This window comes from Saccostrea cucullata, unplaced genomic scaffold, assembly GCF_032062105.1.
Source record: "Saccostrea cucullata isolate Sc308-1 unplaced genomic scaffold, CSIRO_AGI_Scuc_v1 ctg142, whole genome shotgun sequence".
NCBI lineage: Eukaryota > Metazoa > Mollusca > Bivalvia > Ostreida > Ostreidae > Saccostrea > Saccostrea cuccullata.
In genome coordinates, this window is record NW_026939327.1 from 242,767 (window position 1) to 260,474 (window position 17,708).

The following is a 17,708-nucleotide window of genomic DNA, read 5'->3' on the forward strand; positions in this document are numbered from 1 at the left end:
TTAATTACTGAAAAAAGTAAGTTTTGGGTTTGTTTGAATTTCAGAGTTGTTCTGCATCAATGGAGTTGGAGAAGCTTCTGAAGAGAGCCCAGATGGATCCCTGTACTTCACGCTTGGCTGCACTGCTACATCAGAGGAAGGCGATGTTGGAGCGAGAAGTCAGTCTGAATCTGTCAGTGAGCGAGATGATGAAAACGGTCACGCAGTCACTGGAGCAGAACTGGCAGGTACACTAATAACAACGAAATGGGTACATTATGTAGGCCTTGAATGGGAAAATAAGACGAATATTCACCCTGATAGGAATGAAGAGTAAATTTAACAGATACATAATGAATGTTATTTTAAGTCTTTTATTATATTAATTATTCTTTTGTACAGGCTTGGAAGAATCTAGAGGTCCAAACCAATCATTTGGAACTCCTCAAGGATTTCCCACCTCACTTCAATTTCATTATTCTCCAGCATTCTCCAGACAAGTAGGTTCTAAAATAATATGCCTGGAAATATGGAAAAAATGGATTTTCTTCAAATCATATTTTGTTAAAACAAGTATGAGTGACTTAGGAAAATTCAATAAGTATAATGGAATCAATAACTTTCTGACTATTATCATTGTTAAATCTTTGAAATGTTCTTTTGTAGGTCGTTCTTGTATGGTGCTATTTTAGACAAACCCAAAAACACTGCCTTAGCTGGAGGCAAAAACCCCAAACAACAAGCACCACCAGGTATTTATTAGGATTCTGAAGACCTTATAAAAGATAAATTGCCCTATATTACTTGACATTTCCATAACCTCAGCACACACAACTAAAGGAACTAAAGGATGAGGCATAATGGGGGGGTGGGGGGGCTATTGAACAAAGGTCGAGGTCATTAGGGAACGTAAAGATCAAGATACCAGATGTTGTAATTTCAAGGAAAGGGACTTTAAAATTAATGTACGTGTGCTTTCAAAATTAAAGTTTAAAATATACATCATTAAACTTGCTCTGACCAGATAAAACATAACCAGTGTAACTCTTACAGCACACAGTAGAGCTAAGGTGTTTGGAGCAGAGACAAGCCCCCAGCTTCTGACAGAGCTGCTGAGTAAGTTTGAGGAGCACCATCAGAGTGTACAGACCTTCCTTCTGAAGCAGGAGTATCAGCGCTCCCAGGCCATGATGAGGCAGAAAATGCTGGAAAATCTAGACGAAAGTCTCAAGAAACACACACAGGTATGACTATTAGTCTCTTATCAAGTATGTTTAGTGGAATTCATTTAATTTTTCTTAATAATGTCATGCAAGATGACAATTTTTCTTAATAATGTCATGCAAGATGACAATCATTTTTTATATAGCTGTGTAGAATATTTTAAAACCAAACTTTTCTATATTTTTAAATAAAAAAATTAAGATTACATGTATCATCAGACAATTAAAGAATAGGAAATGTACGAGGTGTGAGTTCCTTTCTGTTTTCTTCAGCATCATCATGATGAGAAAGATCATGAGGAGGAGGCCAGACTTCAGGAAGAATTCAGAGGTCTCCTCAAGGACATGGAGACTTATCTCAAACCCCTCACTTCCCAGCTAGTGGGGCTTCTGACGTAAATACCTTAAAACTTACTCTCATGTACTGCGAATTTATTTTTTTAAAGTTATTATTTTAAACCTCCACCTCCCATCTAGTGGGACTTCTGATCAGTCTTTCACATTTCAAGTGATGGTCATATATAACTTAGTAACCGATGAAAGTAATAAAAAATCAATGATATAAACGTAAACATTTTAAAATGAAATTTAACCTAGGAGGTTGCTATAGCTGCATTTTGGTGTATATAAGAGATATTTGATAGTTACTGTGCATCAAATATTGATGCTGCACTGAAAGGCTTTTATAGACTTTAATATAAAGTTACAGGTACAAACTAGACAGTAATTCTTTAAATGTAAATCTATTTTAGGCCCCATGTAGTGACCCCCACCAGCACCAATAAAGACAACAAGGGACAGCCTGAGGCCCCGCCCAATGAGTACGTTATCCTGTTAGTGGACTCCATGTTAATGCACATGCCGCTAGAGGCCCTGGAGTTCCTACAGGTGGAGAACGTCACCGCCCTGTGTAGGGACTTCTCTCTGTCTGTGTTCCATCATAGGTTCTACAAGGACGAAGCTACAGGTGAGAATCCAGGGGAGGAAATAAGGGGTGGATCAATGATTTTGAATTCTGGTTGAATTGGATATGAGCTCTCTGTTATTTTGCATAATGTTTCAGAAATTTTGAAAAAAAAATCTAAAATTCCCAAAGATCTAATGAAAGGATATTTTAAGAATATTAAAGCTGATGTGCTTTGGTTGTATTTGTTGACAGCAGTCAACCATGTGTGTTGTAAATTATGAATTCATAAAGCTTTGAAATTTGCATGCATCCATGTTTTGTAAATTTCATAATACAATTTCATTTAATTTTCAAAGATATGGCTAATGGTAGGTAGACATAACTGCCATATATTCTATATCAGATGTTGATGGGATTTCTGGTATATATGAACTAAAAACAATATCTTTTAATTAATAACTAATTAACATCTTAATTGTCTAACTGGTTCTGTAGATTCTCAGTTACAAGGATCTCGTAAACGTAAACCAGCTGGTAACGTGGTTCACTTTTATCTCAGTAGCTTTTAGCTTTCATAGCTATATTTGGTATTTTAGATATCATACATCCAATGTCAAAATTCATTGTATTAGCCAATGAAGGAATCAGACAGGATAACAATTCATACGGCCAGTAAAATTAAGAAAAAATCAGAATGATATAGTGTTTACTGATTGTTTTCTCTGAACCCCATCTAAAAATTAACTGTGAAATATTAGTCAGGTGTCTTTTAACATTTCTGCAGAAAAGGGAGAAAAATGTTGGTGAAAAGAACTCAACAAGTTTAATATTGTGAAATGATTGAGAGAATACGCCTTCACAATTTATATGGTATTAGAAGATGAAGAAAGTACACTCTTTTGAATAATTTTGAAATCACAAGTAGAATTTTTCATGTTGTTACCATTGATGATATTTTTCTCCCTTGAACTTCATTGTTTGTAAAAACTGACTGGATGAAAATTCAGACTTTTCATTCTTTACAAAATCTGCTATTTTTATGGTGTATTTATGTCAGTGTATCAGTGTGTGTACATGTATATACATTACAGCTTTTGATGTGCTTTATGTCAATGTATCAATGAATGCTTGGATTTTCAGACCGTAAAACGCCAACTAACGCCTCTCGTGCTGGAAAAAATGTGGAGTCAGGTAGCCCTACTAAGCACTCAGTCAGTAGACTCCAGATTCTTGGACATTTTCTCTTTTTATTCTGACTTTACAACTAGATTTTTATTGCATGTTTATATGGAAGTAGGAATGTTGAAAATTTAATTCAATTATAATTTCATATTAATGGATGCTATTTGAAATCAGAAAGCTTTGTAAAATTATGCTTACAGTAAAAGTGTTGATAGATTTAGAGCACACACAGTTGAAAGTTTATCATATGTTAAATTCAGAATATTTCTTACAGTTATTTGTCTTTTAGTTTTTAGTTTAAATGCATGCATATTCTTGTTTCAGGTTTCTTATAGGAACAGTTTTTCTGCATAGTCTTTTGTTACTTTGATTTTTCTAGATGCATTGCATTCTTCATCACTACAAGTAGTTAGAAAATCACTTCATACAAAAAAGTCCCATTAGTTATGTAAGATGCTTAGGATTTTTACAGTAGCTGCAGACTTTACCATCTTTTACTTTAGTTTTTAGTGTTCATTTGGATTTAACTTCAGATGGAACTGTTAGACTACATATACAATAAAATATTGGCTAAGATTATAATTCTGCTGTTAAAATTCGAAAAACATTTGTTTTCTTTCATGGTTTTTCAATTCTGTAAATGAAAAATTGAAGTTTTTATTATTAAAGACAAGAAGAAGAAATTGCTGCCAAAATAAATACATACTTTATGATATATACATGACTGTTTGTTCATTATTTTCCAATTATAATACAATTTTGTTTTTCTTTCAAGGGGAGGCAAAGATGTTTATAAACTTATTAGCATTGCTGTTTATCTTATCAAGTATATTCATTATTTTTAGAACAACAAAATGAGGAGAAGAAGAAACAGAAGGCTAAGAACCAAGACAACCCCCTGTCTAGAATCCCCGGGCTCAGGGACGCCAGTAAAAAACAGGCCAAGATTGTAAGTCACAGATAACTGTACAATCAATACTGAAAACAATTACTAGTATATTAATATTTCAAAGACAAAAATGTAACAGCTCTACCATTTTGCTTAATTGATATTCCTTAAACACTATACTAGAACATCAGACTCATCAATGCTATATTGGTTCATAATGATCCATTTGAAAATAGTTTTGAATTCAGTATATTTTATTTCATACAGATTCCATTACACAGAGATCTACAGCCTTGGCATCACACTGTGGATACTATGAACTTCAGATGTATCCTTCACTGCTTGACAATTATTGCAGTCAAATTGATAAATTTATCACTAGAAAGATTTAAAGTAAAATCCATCGATTCTAAATGGCATAAATTAATTATTAAGCATTTATGGTCTAAAAACTCTGAAACAAAGAAGGGAAAATCTGCAAGTTGTACATGTAAGTACAGTTAGATTCATTTATGATCAAAAACAATTCTTTTTGCACAGCAAAATTGCAAGATCCTTGTAACAATTCTTCATTTTTAGTGAATGAATGCTCTATTTTGTTACATTTTATATCTTTAACAAAAAATAGACATTGTGGATTCTCATCTGGATTGTGCAGAAACAGGTTAGTTTAAATTCATTATTGAAACAGATAAAGTTGGAAAAGTCTTAGGTCCTTATACAAAAATATTAAGTTTTTATTGAAGAAGTGGATCAAATTCAATTAATTTTTTCAAGTGATCTCACATTCTACAGTTCATGAAATAATCAGTAATTATACTTAATGACAAACATATTCCTGATTTATTATCTCTGTCATCTAAAACTTTCAGAGGTAAATAAACCAATAGAAATATTCAACAAGCTGATGGAGGAATATGAACAGCAGTTTACTCCCAGATGGTTGGGTGTACCGGGAGATGATCATACACCAAGGTCTGTTGTACTGAGATTCTGTTTCTCTTGCTGCTTTAATAATGTTAACTAATTGAAAAATAGATGTCAGCATGCATTAAATTCTGTTTCAAGGTATATTCCTGGATGCCTATAAATGCTCAATCCTTATTTATAATCACAAACTGAAATGTACATGAAGTCAAGTCTTGTTGATATGGATGCTTCTTTTTATAATGGTAGATATAAAAGTAAATTCTGATCCCCACAAACTTGTCTAGAAAGTGAAATATCTGGATTAACAAGGCTTGACTGTGTAGTAATATTATCACAAGGTGTGAGATAATCAATCCCTGCTGTCCTTGCTCTATGATGTTATTATTACTTTTTATTGTAGTGTAGGAGAGTGGGAGATCTACCTGACAGACAACAGTTCCTTTATCTTCTATGGAATGGAAAAATTCATCAACTACATTCCACCAGCCAAACTCTCAGCCTTAAACATTCCAGGTGTGTAAACAACTATAAATTTTTCAATTTAGTCATTTGTAACAAGTTGTTAGTCAAGTAATACATGATACCATGTGATCATTAATTGCATATAGCCCAACTTTGCCCTCTATGTACAGGTATTGAAAAATCTGGATTGTTGTTTACATATATTATTTTATTAAACTACAACAGATTAAGTTAATGTTGCTTTGTAAATATCTATTAGTAGCTGTCTTGGTCTATTAGAAAGCTCTAGTTTTCATATAGAATTTGATTTGGATATGATAAAGACTTATTGCCATTTTCTTTTTCAGATTGCTCAATAATATATTCACTGGATATGGCAGAAACAAGCAAGAGTTTCACAAGGCAGTCCAAACTGGATGTCAGAAAGAGGTCGGTTTGATGCTTTATGGATACCGTAAATCTGGAAATTTTTACGTCGATTTTATTTTGCGAATCTGGGTCAAAATGCTGTTGATTAATTTTTACGTTTCAAAATTTTGCGAATGACCACTACTTTGTATACATTTTCAAAATTCATGCAAATTTGCTAAAAAAACAGCAAAAATTTAGATTTGTTATCCAACAAAATTTATGAAAAAAACAAATATTCAATTTACCAACAAATTCAATGAAATTTCTTTTTTCATTTCAGTGAGAATATTCTTTCATTGGAGAAACCTGTTGAGACAGCCATGTTGGTTAGTCTTACAGGAGTAAAATGTCTGATGTCCAATCAATGGCACTGTACCCTGGCAGAAAATGCTGACAGACTTAAAGTCTCCATGAAAGGTAAGCCAGAGTGAGATTTATTTATAAACTAAATTGTTAACTGTCATGCAAATATGAAAAAGTTTAAAAGTGTTACTTTTCATTGATTATTCATCTTAACTCTCAGGGAATCATTTATTTGGTCTTGAGCATTCCATAAACTTTTACAGCTTTTTAAAACAAGATAGGGTGAATTCACCATGCATCGGATACCCTTGTACTTCAACAAGTTCTAGCGATATCGCTACCGGTGAAAATTATCAAAATGGAGTTTAACATTTAGTTTGTGATTAAAATAACAATTAAGGACACAATTATATGCCGTTTATTGATAAAATATTGCCAAAAATCGAGTTTTTTGAAAAAGCTGAAAATTCACCATGGATCGGACATTGTTCACCATTCATCGGACAGACGGTATGGAGACCGGAAAAATATCATACCTTTATCACAATGCTTTAAATCCTTAATATGGATATACATCTTTTATCTAAGAAATAATTGAGCTGTAATTTAATGGTATATTGCACAAATGTAGAAAGATTCTAGAGACCTCACTCTGCCTTGGAAATGCTTTAAAATGCTTATAATGCGGTAATTCGCGCCTTTTTCTCATGGTTTATCATACTGATTTTTGAAATAAATTAAAATGGCATTATCGATAACTTGTATTTTTGAAAAAATAATCGCTTAAAAACAGCTGTCAGCTGGGTTCTGTGTGAAAATGGTAGCACTTACCTTTGCATCGAAAAGTGTCCGATGCATGGTTAATTTGTGTCCGATGTACGGTGTAAATAGCATACTAGTAAAAACCAGCTCTAATAAGAATTAAACAAACATTGAAGTGAAATTTAATTATAATTTATGTAAAATTACCAATTGACAAAATTCACCAAAGTTACTCGTTCCGTGGAAGTCGAATTTAAAAGAACGATAACTCTAAAAATTGCAAAATCATAAATTTCGGGTTATTCCCCTTTGATGATGTAAAATATGACGTAACTTCAAGGCCATTTGCGGGGTATTTTTATCACAATATGATAAACACAATCGGTATCATCCTTTATGACAGAAACAAATAAATACACAGAACTCATTAGTTGAAAGAGAGTTTATTGCCTAAAGTTGTCCGAAGCAAGGTATGTGTCCGATGCATGGTGAACTCACCCTATCAAATTCATTTTTTGAAACAAAATATTTCATATTAACAATTTTGAGAAAATTCTCTAACATTACAAGTAGAAAAGCCTGAGACGATACAGACAGACTGTACAGATTAACCAAATTTGACTATTGCTGTACACTCCCTATGATCAGCTTTAATGCATAGTTCATCCAATTTCACAGTTTTTTTCCACTTCTTGATTGGTTTTCAAACATTCTTTCATCAATTTGTACTTTATCCTCTAACTCATGTGACAATGATTTACCAAGAGACTTCATTTTGATGATGTCTTCCAAAAAGCCTAAATGTTTGCCCTCCCGTCTCTGCATATCATTCAACTTCTGCATTTTTGTACATAAAAGATAACTAAAATATGGTGGAACCCATTTTGAAATTTGTAAAAATGACACAAAAAGTCTAATTAATAAGTCAGGTGCATATCTTATATCTAAGCAGAGATGACAGTAAATAAGGTTGTAAGTGTTCATGGTTCATTTACAGATCTATTAGAGGGAGGTAAGACCACTGGGGAAACGGTCCGTTTGCTTTTTGCACCTAATCAGAGAGAACAACCAAAAACAGAGCCTGAAGAAAAGCCACCTACCCCAGAGACTGCGAAGGAGGACGGGGAAAACCAAGCGGAGGTCACTCCAGCCGAGAAGGAGCCCGAGGTAGAACAGGAACCACAGCCCAATAGATCATGGTACAACATGGTGTGCTACGGCCTGCCAAATCTGATGGTGGCACAGATTTAGACACATAAAACATTTCTTCAGTGTGACCGTATGAAGTTCAGTGAAATCTACAAACCTAAATTAATTTTTGAAGAAAAACATTTACATGTATTTGAACCTTTTGTTGAGGTCTATTGCTGTCAGTTTATACAATGTACACATATTTGTTTTGACTGTGATCCATTATCGTTTTACACTTGAATTTCCGTCCAAAATTCTTTATTGCTTTTATATTTTAATTTAAGATATTAAAATTATACTGTTATGCCATTACATTTCTTTTATTTGCAAAGCAATGGAAAATAAATTTTTATACTAAATAATTTTTTTGGTTATTATTTGTTCACATCTATTATCCTAAGCAGAGTTTTGAGGAACATCACCATCTCTGTCTTTCATCAGTCTTATCTATATCTATACAATGTGATGTAAATCATACAAATGTCCATTTTACCGAGAAACCAGAATATCCCTACATCCAAGAATATTGAAAACAAAACATCTCTCTAAAACAATCAGATTTATTCATCAAATTTTTCTCCCACAATCAATATGATTAATTCATACTTTCATTCATTTTTTTAAACCGGTAGAAAACTACAACATTTGACACTCATTTATCCATTGTCCCTTATTCCCACATTTATACATCATCAAAATCAAATTCACCTAATTCATACAAGTTTTTAACTTTTCAGGCATGCACCATTAGAAAAGATAATGTATTAGGATGTAAATAGTACATATGTATATTCATTTTTTCAAGTTTTCCAACTCATTGTGTAGCAAACATGCATAATACAAGTATAAATGTACTGGTACATACATGTACATAACAGCATACATAGTAATGTTGATTTTGTATTAAACCACAAAAATTTTCACTCCTCAATAAATATTATTAATATATGTAACATACTCTTTACCTGTATTTTTGCTATAAAAAGTTTATAATGATTTTACAAATACATTGGCAAAAGATTGAATAGTATGTGTACTGATGTGATATTAACAAGTATATGCAGGTACTATACATACATGTACATCATAACATAGGTATCAAAAACAATGCTTAACTATACAACCAAACATGTTTATTCTTTTGAGAGCAGAATTTATAAAATAAACATTGAAAGCAGAACGAAATTGGAGAAAACACCCTTTTGTCAACCAGTCATTTTCTGGCTAAGACTATCTAAGTAAAAGAGCTTCTGCATCCCACAAATTAATTCCAACTAATAATTGTTTTACCAAAAACTGAACAAATTCTCCCATCGCGAGAGGTGCATTCACATTTACTAATGATCAAATTTAGATAAACTTGGGGACTTTTTTTTTGCAATCTTGCAGCATGCTTCAAATTGGCAACTTTGCATGTGCCAAGATTTGAACAATCAAGTGACATAATGAAGATCCATGTCAATTATGTACTGCTTTCACTTTGTAGATGGAGAGCTTTTAATTATCATTTATGATTTGCAGTCAAACATAAATGTTTTATAAATGTACAGTACAGTATAAATATGGTTCAATGATTACAATCTTTTCAGTTTATTATTGCCAAATGAATGAAGTACCCATGCTTTCCTTAATTTCCATTTAAACAGAATTGAAAATGTGTAAAGCTATCTAAAATACGAGTTTAATGAAAAAAAAATCACTCAAATGGATGGGTTCTTCATTAAACAGCATTTATCAAGTACATGTATAAATATTTCTGTACATGTACGTATATGTAGCTTAAGATTTCTACAGACTTCATACTTTGAAAAACAATGTACATGCATTTTGATTGAGTTTTGTAACTTCTTTAAATTGTATATTAATCAAATATGAATAGCATTAATTTGTGACTTAAAATTTAAAAAAAAAATGCTTTGTTGCAAAAATTTTACACTTTCAAATGATCACACCAGAATGGCCTTAATTTCACATCTTGCACATAAAAATTGTGCCATCTTGCATAAAAAATTGTGCAGCTCATCATATTAATAAAGTTTGTCAAAAGGATTTCCAGGATCATAATAGAGACACAACTACCAAACATAAAATACATTTAAAAATGAAACTTGTAGATCAGAGAAACATTTTGTTAAAACAATTTTTCCTTGCAAGTTTACAAAACTACTGCATAAAATTTCTGAAAACATGTTATGCTTACACAAAAATTGTTTGACAACTGTAATCAGTATGGAATGTTTACTATTAAAATCTTTAATTTTGAAAACCAAAAGAGCCCCTAAAATAAAAATGTACATATTATTAATTTTTTGTTGCATAAAGAAACAATATTAATGTATTTCATCAACTAAGAGTTGTAAACATGCTGCAAAATGAAAACTGACTGATGTCTTGAATAAAGAGTTCAAGATAATGCACTTAGAATTTTCTCCCCCAATCAGAGGAGGAAATCAGTAGAATCGTTTGCTATTGAAGCCGGAATCTTTATTGAATACAACATATCCCACCACCCCACAGACAGCCAGGCCGATGATCGCTATGATGATGATGATAAACACTTTCCACCCAGACATACTGCCCGACATGAAGCCACCTTTTGGATCCTCCACATGATCTATAAAAATAAGAGATCCATGAGCATATATACTGGTACTAAACAAAACATTCACACATCTATGAAATTTTGTCATCTTCATTTTCACTACTGTTCTACTTAAAACAGTCAAAATCAGTCCAACTAGAGGGTCAAATAAAGATCTATGTCAGAGAAAAAGATTGCAAGCTTTTACTTAAAATCACTTCATATTTAATAACAATTTATTCTTTGTCTCTATGTCTCAGTCCTGTTATAAATGGAAATGGGTTACAAGAATTGTTAACACAAGCACAAGTGTACTTACCTCTGGGGGAGGCAAAGAACTGAGCAGAAGGCAGCCCTGTGTAATCCGAAGAATCTTCCTGATAATCAAGAGTGGAAATTTGAGTTTTGTTTGTTTTAAAATAAAAGTTTAAACACCAGTATGTTCAATAACATTCCACTTTCTATAATTTACTGCTATTGTAGTTTAAGAAATCCTTTTTGATTTTCAATTTTTTTTTATTTTCTTACCTTTTTTAAAGATTCCAATTCATATAATTTCATAGAAATAATATCATGATTATCTGAAAAAGAAGGAAAATATATAAACATATATGTAGAAAGTCTGCTTTGAATAACAAGAGGCCTATGGGCCTTATAGGTCACCTGAGCATTATGCAACAACATTCCAGTGATTGAATTTGCATTTCTGCATTCACTATTTTTCACTTAGCAATATATAAAATTGGAACAAAAAATACATTTCAACTAACAGTAATAATTTCAGCCCCTACCACACATTATTGTCCACACATTGCACAAGTATCCTTGCTTTTCAAAAATATTTGATATCAGATTTATTGGTACATACCCTGTGGCCTTGAAATTCACAATTCTGAAAGATTATCATAACTATATAGGTAGTTCATCTGCTTAATACCCAGGAGCAAAGAAGAAAATTTTCAAAGATTTAATATATTTTCACCAATATAATACCCTGGGGCCATAAAATTCACAATTTTGGTAAAGGCACTCTTGCTCACCATAACTATGCACTTAGTTAGACAACAGAGAAGAAGATTTTCAAAGAAAACTATATTCCTTCCATAAAATTTCAATTTTTCATTGCTCATCATAACTATGCACTTAGTTAGTTTATAACACCTAGGAGCAGAGAAGAAGATTTTCAAAGAATTCATGTATTTTCACTACATAATCAATAGAGCCCCACCCTAACTGACAATTTCAATTTTGGTAAAGGCATGCTCATCATAACTTTGCACTAAGTTAGTTTATTTAATGCCCAGGAGCAAAGAAGAAGATTTTCAAAGAAATAATGATTTTTCACTATATCAGCCCTGCCCTAGCACTAGAATGCCATGAATTTCACAATAGAGGACTCAAGATTAAAATGCAAACAGTTTGACTGCTTGATTCAGGAGAAGATTTTTAAAGATTGCATTAATTTGAGTGGTTTTGGCCCCACCCATGAGGCCCCAGGGGGGCAGGGACCATAAAATTCACAATTCATAGATGCACCAAATAATCTGAAAATGTTCAAATGTTAACACACGACGGACGACGCACAGCGACAGACGAAAACAGATAGCAATAGGTCACCTGAGTGACTCAGGTGTAAAAATATTGCCATATATAAAATTATTTGCTCATATCATTATTGGTACATTGCTAATTTAAAGCACCAATATAATACCCTGTTGGAAGTTTGACTCCATTGACAACAAAACATTCCTTCCATTTGTTTTCATTGTCTATATCTGTGGAAACCTACAATGACAATTTCAATGATTCAGAGTCTCTGCATTTATGAAGTCAAAATGGTCTTGTTCAGAGAAACTAAATATTTCATTCCAAAATAATCAGTTTCAAAAGATACCATAATTTTCAAAGTAAAAATATTGTAATTTCTCTAAGGTATTGATTAAAGATTGAAGCTCATCCATAAACATCTCTTACACATTTGTTGAAATGCTTGTTAATTAAATGATATTCCCTCTATTAACAGTACACTTTACTAAAATATCATTGAGTTTAATTGTGCACCTTCAGTGTTTCATCTTGATATCGGATGGCAACGTAGGTGTCGTAATCTTTATTGCGGAATTTCGCCTCGCAGCCAGCTATCTCCGTGTGTGTGCCGTCCCGATCGTGGTCATAATGTAATGTCCCATTGTTCACCATGGCAGAAATGTATGGGTGCTCATGCTGAAATGACAAAAAAAAATTTTTGAAATCAAAATACATTTATCAGTTCATCTGATATATCAGCACATTCTTCCACAACATGAACAGCTTGTGTGTCTTATACACTGCAAAAGGCTTTGGTTTGTTTCTCCATAATTTGTGTTGCAGTTCTGCAATACTGCATATTTATTTTGTCCGGTGCACCAGATATTTTAGTTGAAGCCCTGATGACACACATGGAAAATTGTGACTTACTTTCTGTAGCCTGCCAAGAGAATGAGTACAGTCTTTTCTGTACAGAAATATATTAAGTACTTGCTTTTGTCTTGGTTTTTAGCTATTTGTTTGGTACGAAACAATATCTTCTCCACAGCGACTTTCACTTCTACATTCATTTTCTCCAACGTCATTTAAATATGATCTCTCACAATAAAATTTTAATGAATATTTTAATTAGAAAGGTCACCAGATGACCCTGAATGGGGTTTCTTCTGATCCTTGTGTAGCGATCTATGTGAACGGATCAAAAGGTCTGATTTTAATCAGATTGTTCTTCCTTGTAGCATTTTATCTGTTTGTGTTATTTGTTGCCTCAACAGTCTTATAAGGATGACAATGTACAACTCATTCTTACATTGTGAGGTCCATTGTGGTTGCTGTATGTATCCAAGAAAATTCCTAGTCCAACAAAAAAATCCTTATTTCCAAATACTGGACCTACAAAACCAACGAATTAAATAAAATTAGCATTGTTTTGCATGAATGCAAAATGCAGTAAGCTTCATTTTCTTAATAATTTGAAATTATTGTTATACATGTAAGTTTAATTTACCTAATTGATTTCTGTCTCTTGCATACCATACTGCAAAACCATCTCCAAACAGGTTCTTTCCACTCCCATGCACTTTAAAATGGACATGTAATTCCCAGTTTTTTACCATTAATGGCTGAAAAATACCAAAAATTTGTTGACCTATTTTTGCGTTTTCAACCTTTTGGGAACTCTAAATATTTAGCATATCATTTTTTTTTTCAATAAAATATTCACAACTGTAATACAGCAAAAATTACACTGAAAAATAATTTAAAAGGCAATAGATAACAAGAGGCCTATGGGCCTTATAGGTCACCTGAGCATCATGCAACAACTTTCCAACGATTGAATTTGGTTTATGTTTTAAACTAGATGTCATGACATTCACAATTTTGAAAGAGGCACCATTACTTATCATCACTATACACTTTACATGCTTACCATGCTTACCTTGGTTACTTAATACCCATAGATCGACAGAGCAAGGGTACAAAAAAATGCATTTTGACTAATCAGTAATATTCAGCAGTACTCAATAGTGCCACTACCACAAATGAACCCCTGACCCTTGGCCCACACATTTCACAATCTTGGAAAAGCACCCTTGCTTATCAAAAATGTCTGATTAATACCATGGAGCAGATTTCAAACAATTAATTCATTTTCAGTATATAAGTAAAGCCCCCCCCCCTTGTACCCCTGACCCAGGGGTCTTGAAATTCAAAATTCAGAAAGAATGACCCCTGCTCATCATAGCTATATAGATAGTTCATCTGCTTAATACCCAGGAGCAGAGAAGAAAATTTTCAAAGATTTAATGTATTTTCAATATATTATCAAAAGAGTCCCGTCCTAGCATTAGAACCCTGATCCTGGGGCCATGAATTTCACAATTTTGGTAGAGGACTCAATGCTCATTGCATTCATGCCAACAGTTTGTCTGCTTGATGTCCAGAAGTAAAGAAGAAGATTTTTAAAGATTTCATTAATTTTAGTGGTTTTGGCCCCACCCCTTAGGCCCCAGGGGGGGGGGGGACCACAAAATTAACAGTTTTTGTTCCTCTTCACCCTTAGATGCTGTATACCAAATTTGGTTGAAATTGGTACAGTGGTTTCAGAGAAGAGGCTGAAAATGTTCAAATGTTAACACGACACACGACGACAGACGAAAACAGATAGCATTAGGTCATCTGAGTGACTCAAGTGACCTAATAAAACCTATACATATTACTAACCATAGTATTCCATATTCCTCCTTGTCTACTTTGATAATCTGGTGTTAATCGTACATAATTATTTGTAACCATAGTAGTTCCTACAAAGTCCCATAATGGCACAGAAAATCCTGATCCTGAAAAAAAAAGAATTCAAAGGGGATTTTGAAAGATCTGAAAGGTACACCACTGGGTACAAAATAGAGTCAGTGGGAACAAGATATTTATCTGTTTATGCATGTTTATAGACAACAACTGTAAAACACACATACCTTCCAACCCATGACACCCCCACCCCCACTTTGGTTTTAACAGTTCGGACTTCCTCACATATTCATACAACAGCCCAACGTGTAGATCACAGACTTAACATCAGATAATATGATATGTTTCATGTGGTCAATAAGTACCGAGTTGGAATTTTTGGTGATTGAGAAAAAATTTCAGCGAGCAGTGAGCGTCACGAAGCGTTGCTCGCAAAGCAAGCTCAATAAACTAATGTGTAAGAACAGAGGAAATACAGAAAGGTATCTGTACATACGCCAAGCAAATTTTTGTGTGAAACCTTCCCAGAATTTCTTTGCTACCAGGATTCCATGCGATGATAGTGAATAAATAAATAACATAAAACAAAACAAGAAAATACACTACGACTTTCGTCAAAAATTGCACTAGATCTATAGTTTCAACCAGACGCTCGGCTTTCTCCGTAAGCGCCAACAAGCTCCATGACGTCACAGCTAGACGAGATGTCTCGTGCGACTTGGTGTTTGAAGTGGCTGATCAATGTTTCAAGTGTGTTTTTGATACAACTGCGCTTGCCCCAACGGTCACATTGTAAAACATATATTATTCGAACAAGTAAATTCATGACTTGTTTAAATACACAAGGATAAGGTCAACACTGAGCCTTGTTACACAAATTTCATTATGCTAACAAATTTCTGGCGGAAAAATGCAGAGCTTGTTAGCTAAATATATTCCTCTTAATTCTGGATCCCAGGGTGGGGCCAATCGGCAATCCTCGGCTGACTCCGCTACGCTCCATTCAAACCTCGGATGTGATTGGTGGAGGAATACGCATCAGATCCTTACATTTCTCCGCCGGAAACTGCCTTATCACTCGTTTCATATTTCGCTCTGCATAATGTTCTTCGAAATTGTTTCTTAATTTGTGCAATTCCTTATCGTAAACAGGTTTTGATTACAACCTCATGTAAGTAGGCTTTGAAAGCAAGAACAAACTGTTGAGTGTGCCACAAAATAACCCCGATTTCAAATGTATGATATTTGAAAGAAATTCAAAAAAGATCACATGACTGAATCAGCAAGATGGTAGATCACCGTTGACGTCCGAGGTTATGTGCGAGGTACGAGTCATCCGAGGAACTCCGAGTGGGGTGGGGCAATATGAGGAAATTCGAGTTACCGCCGTCTTTAACACCAAAGAGAAAAGAATCAAATTCATGATGTTTTGATGACGGTTGAGTAAAAATGTAATTTTTCCGCTGTAACAGAAATAAGATAATGAAACTTTTCAAGTTTGCTTAATCATTTTTTGTAACAAAACATTTCTTTTATGAAACTGCGTTTGACAAACCACTTACAATTTGGCTGTTGACTGTCAAACATTACAAAAAAAAAGGACTTAATTACCGGAGTATGGTTTAACAAGAGTGTGTTCTCTCTTCAAATAATCTCTCCTGTCGAAATCACCAATTACGTCTGATAAAAACAAGAAAAGCCCAATTATCCAAGAAATCTGCCACCTGCACACGTCCATTTTGGATTATCTTCCCTTTAGTTGGATTAATTTTACGATTGTAACGTCCGCTAAAATTTAACAAACCGAAAAAGAATAGCATGTTTTGTGAGCTTAGCGTAGATAATGAAGGAGACAATAAATACATGTAACAGGTTTCAATATAATTTAATACGCAGGAGTAGATAAAAATAAACCAAACATAAATAATGCATTTTTTCATTATACATATTTAAAGACTCCCCATCCCCTTGGAATTTCCTGGCCCAGAGCAACACAGATTTCAAAGATGCCCATCACAACTATGCACTTACTTCTTAGACTTAGTTATCTGTCAGGAGTAGAGAAGAAGATTTTTACAAAGTTGATGCATTTTCACCATTCAGATTGCCATCCTTACCCATCATTATAGTCATGCACTTTGATTTCTAATCCAGGAGAAAATTGTGTAACAGGAAAGGAGAAAATGTATGGCTGGACCAGGAATCAAACCCGGGACCCCTGTATCACCAGTCAGGTGCCCTACCTACTGAGCTATCCAGGCCAATATCCACGACCCAAACCATTTCATTCCTCCCTCCTTAAATGGTCTTCGCCCTCAAAGACACATGCAACCCAAGTTCTTATTGCCCCTGGCAGGACTTCCACCTGCAATTCCAGGGGTGGTCAACAGCACCAAATCTGTAACAGGAAAGGAGAAAATGTATGGCTGGACCGGGAATCAAACCCGGGACCCCTGTATCTCCAGTCATGTGCTCTATAGCTACCTACTGAGCTATCCAGTCCGATATCCACGACCCAAACCATTACAAATGATATTTAAGAGAAAGAAAGTATTTTCAAATATAACTAATAGAACCCCATTTCATTCCAGGTCCCATGACCAAGGAGCCACA

At 33.8% G+C, this 17,708-nt stretch overlaps 2 protein-coding genes across 2 annotated transcripts in view; one reads left to right on the plus strand and one right to left on the minus strand.

Annotated features, from left to right (window-relative positions):
* The window catches only part of LOC134252865 (cilia- and flagella-associated protein 46-like), a 43,903-nt gene extending 35,387 nt beyond the window's left edge, over positions 1 to 8,516 (plus strand). The window contains exons 56-71 of the mRNA XM_062735408.1: positions 45 to 227; positions 382 to 479; positions 646 to 731; positions 1,033 to 1,223; positions 1,476 to 1,597; positions 1,955 to 2,169; positions 2,605 to 2,643; positions 3,250 to 3,300; positions 4,137 to 4,240; positions 4,448 to 4,508; positions 4,809 to 4,844; positions 5,053 to 5,155; positions 5,511 to 5,623; positions 5,920 to 6,001; positions 6,264 to 6,400; positions 8,046 to 8,516. Of these exons, the coding sequence (XP_062591392.1) occupies positions 45 to 227; positions 382 to 479; positions 646 to 731; positions 1,033 to 1,223; positions 1,476 to 1,597; positions 1,955 to 2,169; positions 2,605 to 2,643; positions 3,250 to 3,300; positions 4,137 to 4,240; positions 4,448 to 4,508; positions 4,809 to 4,844; positions 5,053 to 5,155; positions 5,511 to 5,623; positions 5,920 to 6,001; positions 6,264 to 6,400; positions 8,046 to 8,299 (1,875 nt within the window). The 3' untranslated portion in view covers positions 8,300 to 8,516. The remainder of the gene's footprint in view (positions 1 to 44; positions 228 to 381; positions 480 to 645; positions 732 to 1,032; positions 1,224 to 1,475; positions 1,598 to 1,954; positions 2,170 to 2,604; positions 2,644 to 3,249; positions 3,301 to 4,136; positions 4,241 to 4,447; positions 4,509 to 4,808; positions 4,845 to 5,052; positions 5,156 to 5,510; positions 5,624 to 5,919; positions 6,002 to 6,263; positions 6,401 to 8,045) is intronic.
* A 269-nt stretch (positions 8,517 to 8,785) lies between these two features.
* Positions 8,786 to 16,861, minus strand: LOC134252882 (vesicular integral-membrane protein VIP36-like). The gene is made up of 9 exons (XM_062735426.1): positions 16,707 to 16,861; positions 15,072 to 15,187; positions 13,855 to 13,969; positions 13,657 to 13,739; positions 12,882 to 13,043; positions 12,512 to 12,605; positions 11,349 to 11,440; positions 11,140 to 11,197; positions 8,786 to 10,853 (listed from the first exon to the last, which is right to left on the minus strand). The coding sequence occupies exons 1-9, from the start codon at positions 16,831 to 16,833 to the stop codon at positions 10,690 to 10,692; spliced, it is 1,011 nt and encodes a 336-aa protein (XP_062591410.1). The 5' UTR covers positions 16,834 to 16,861; the 3' UTR covers positions 8,786 to 10,689.
* Positions 16,862 to 17,708: the final 847 nt, after the last annotated feature.

What these genes read in the sequence shown, in the direction of transcription:
- LOC134252882 (XM_062735426.1), bottom strand. Translation starts at nt 16,833, where the DNA reads ATGGACGTGTGCAGGTGGCAGATTTCTTGGATAATTGGGCTTTTCTTG. An exon ending in GAGGAATATGGAATACTATG is followed by an intron (nt 13,970 to 15,071) that starts GTTAGTAATATG and finishes GGTATTTTTCAG; the next exon opens with CCATTAATGGTAAAAAACTG. An exon ending in ATCAAGATGAAACACTGAAG is followed by an intron (nt 12,606 to 12,881) that starts GTGCACAATTAA and finishes TTGTCATTGTAG; the next exon opens with GTTTCCACAGATATAGACAA.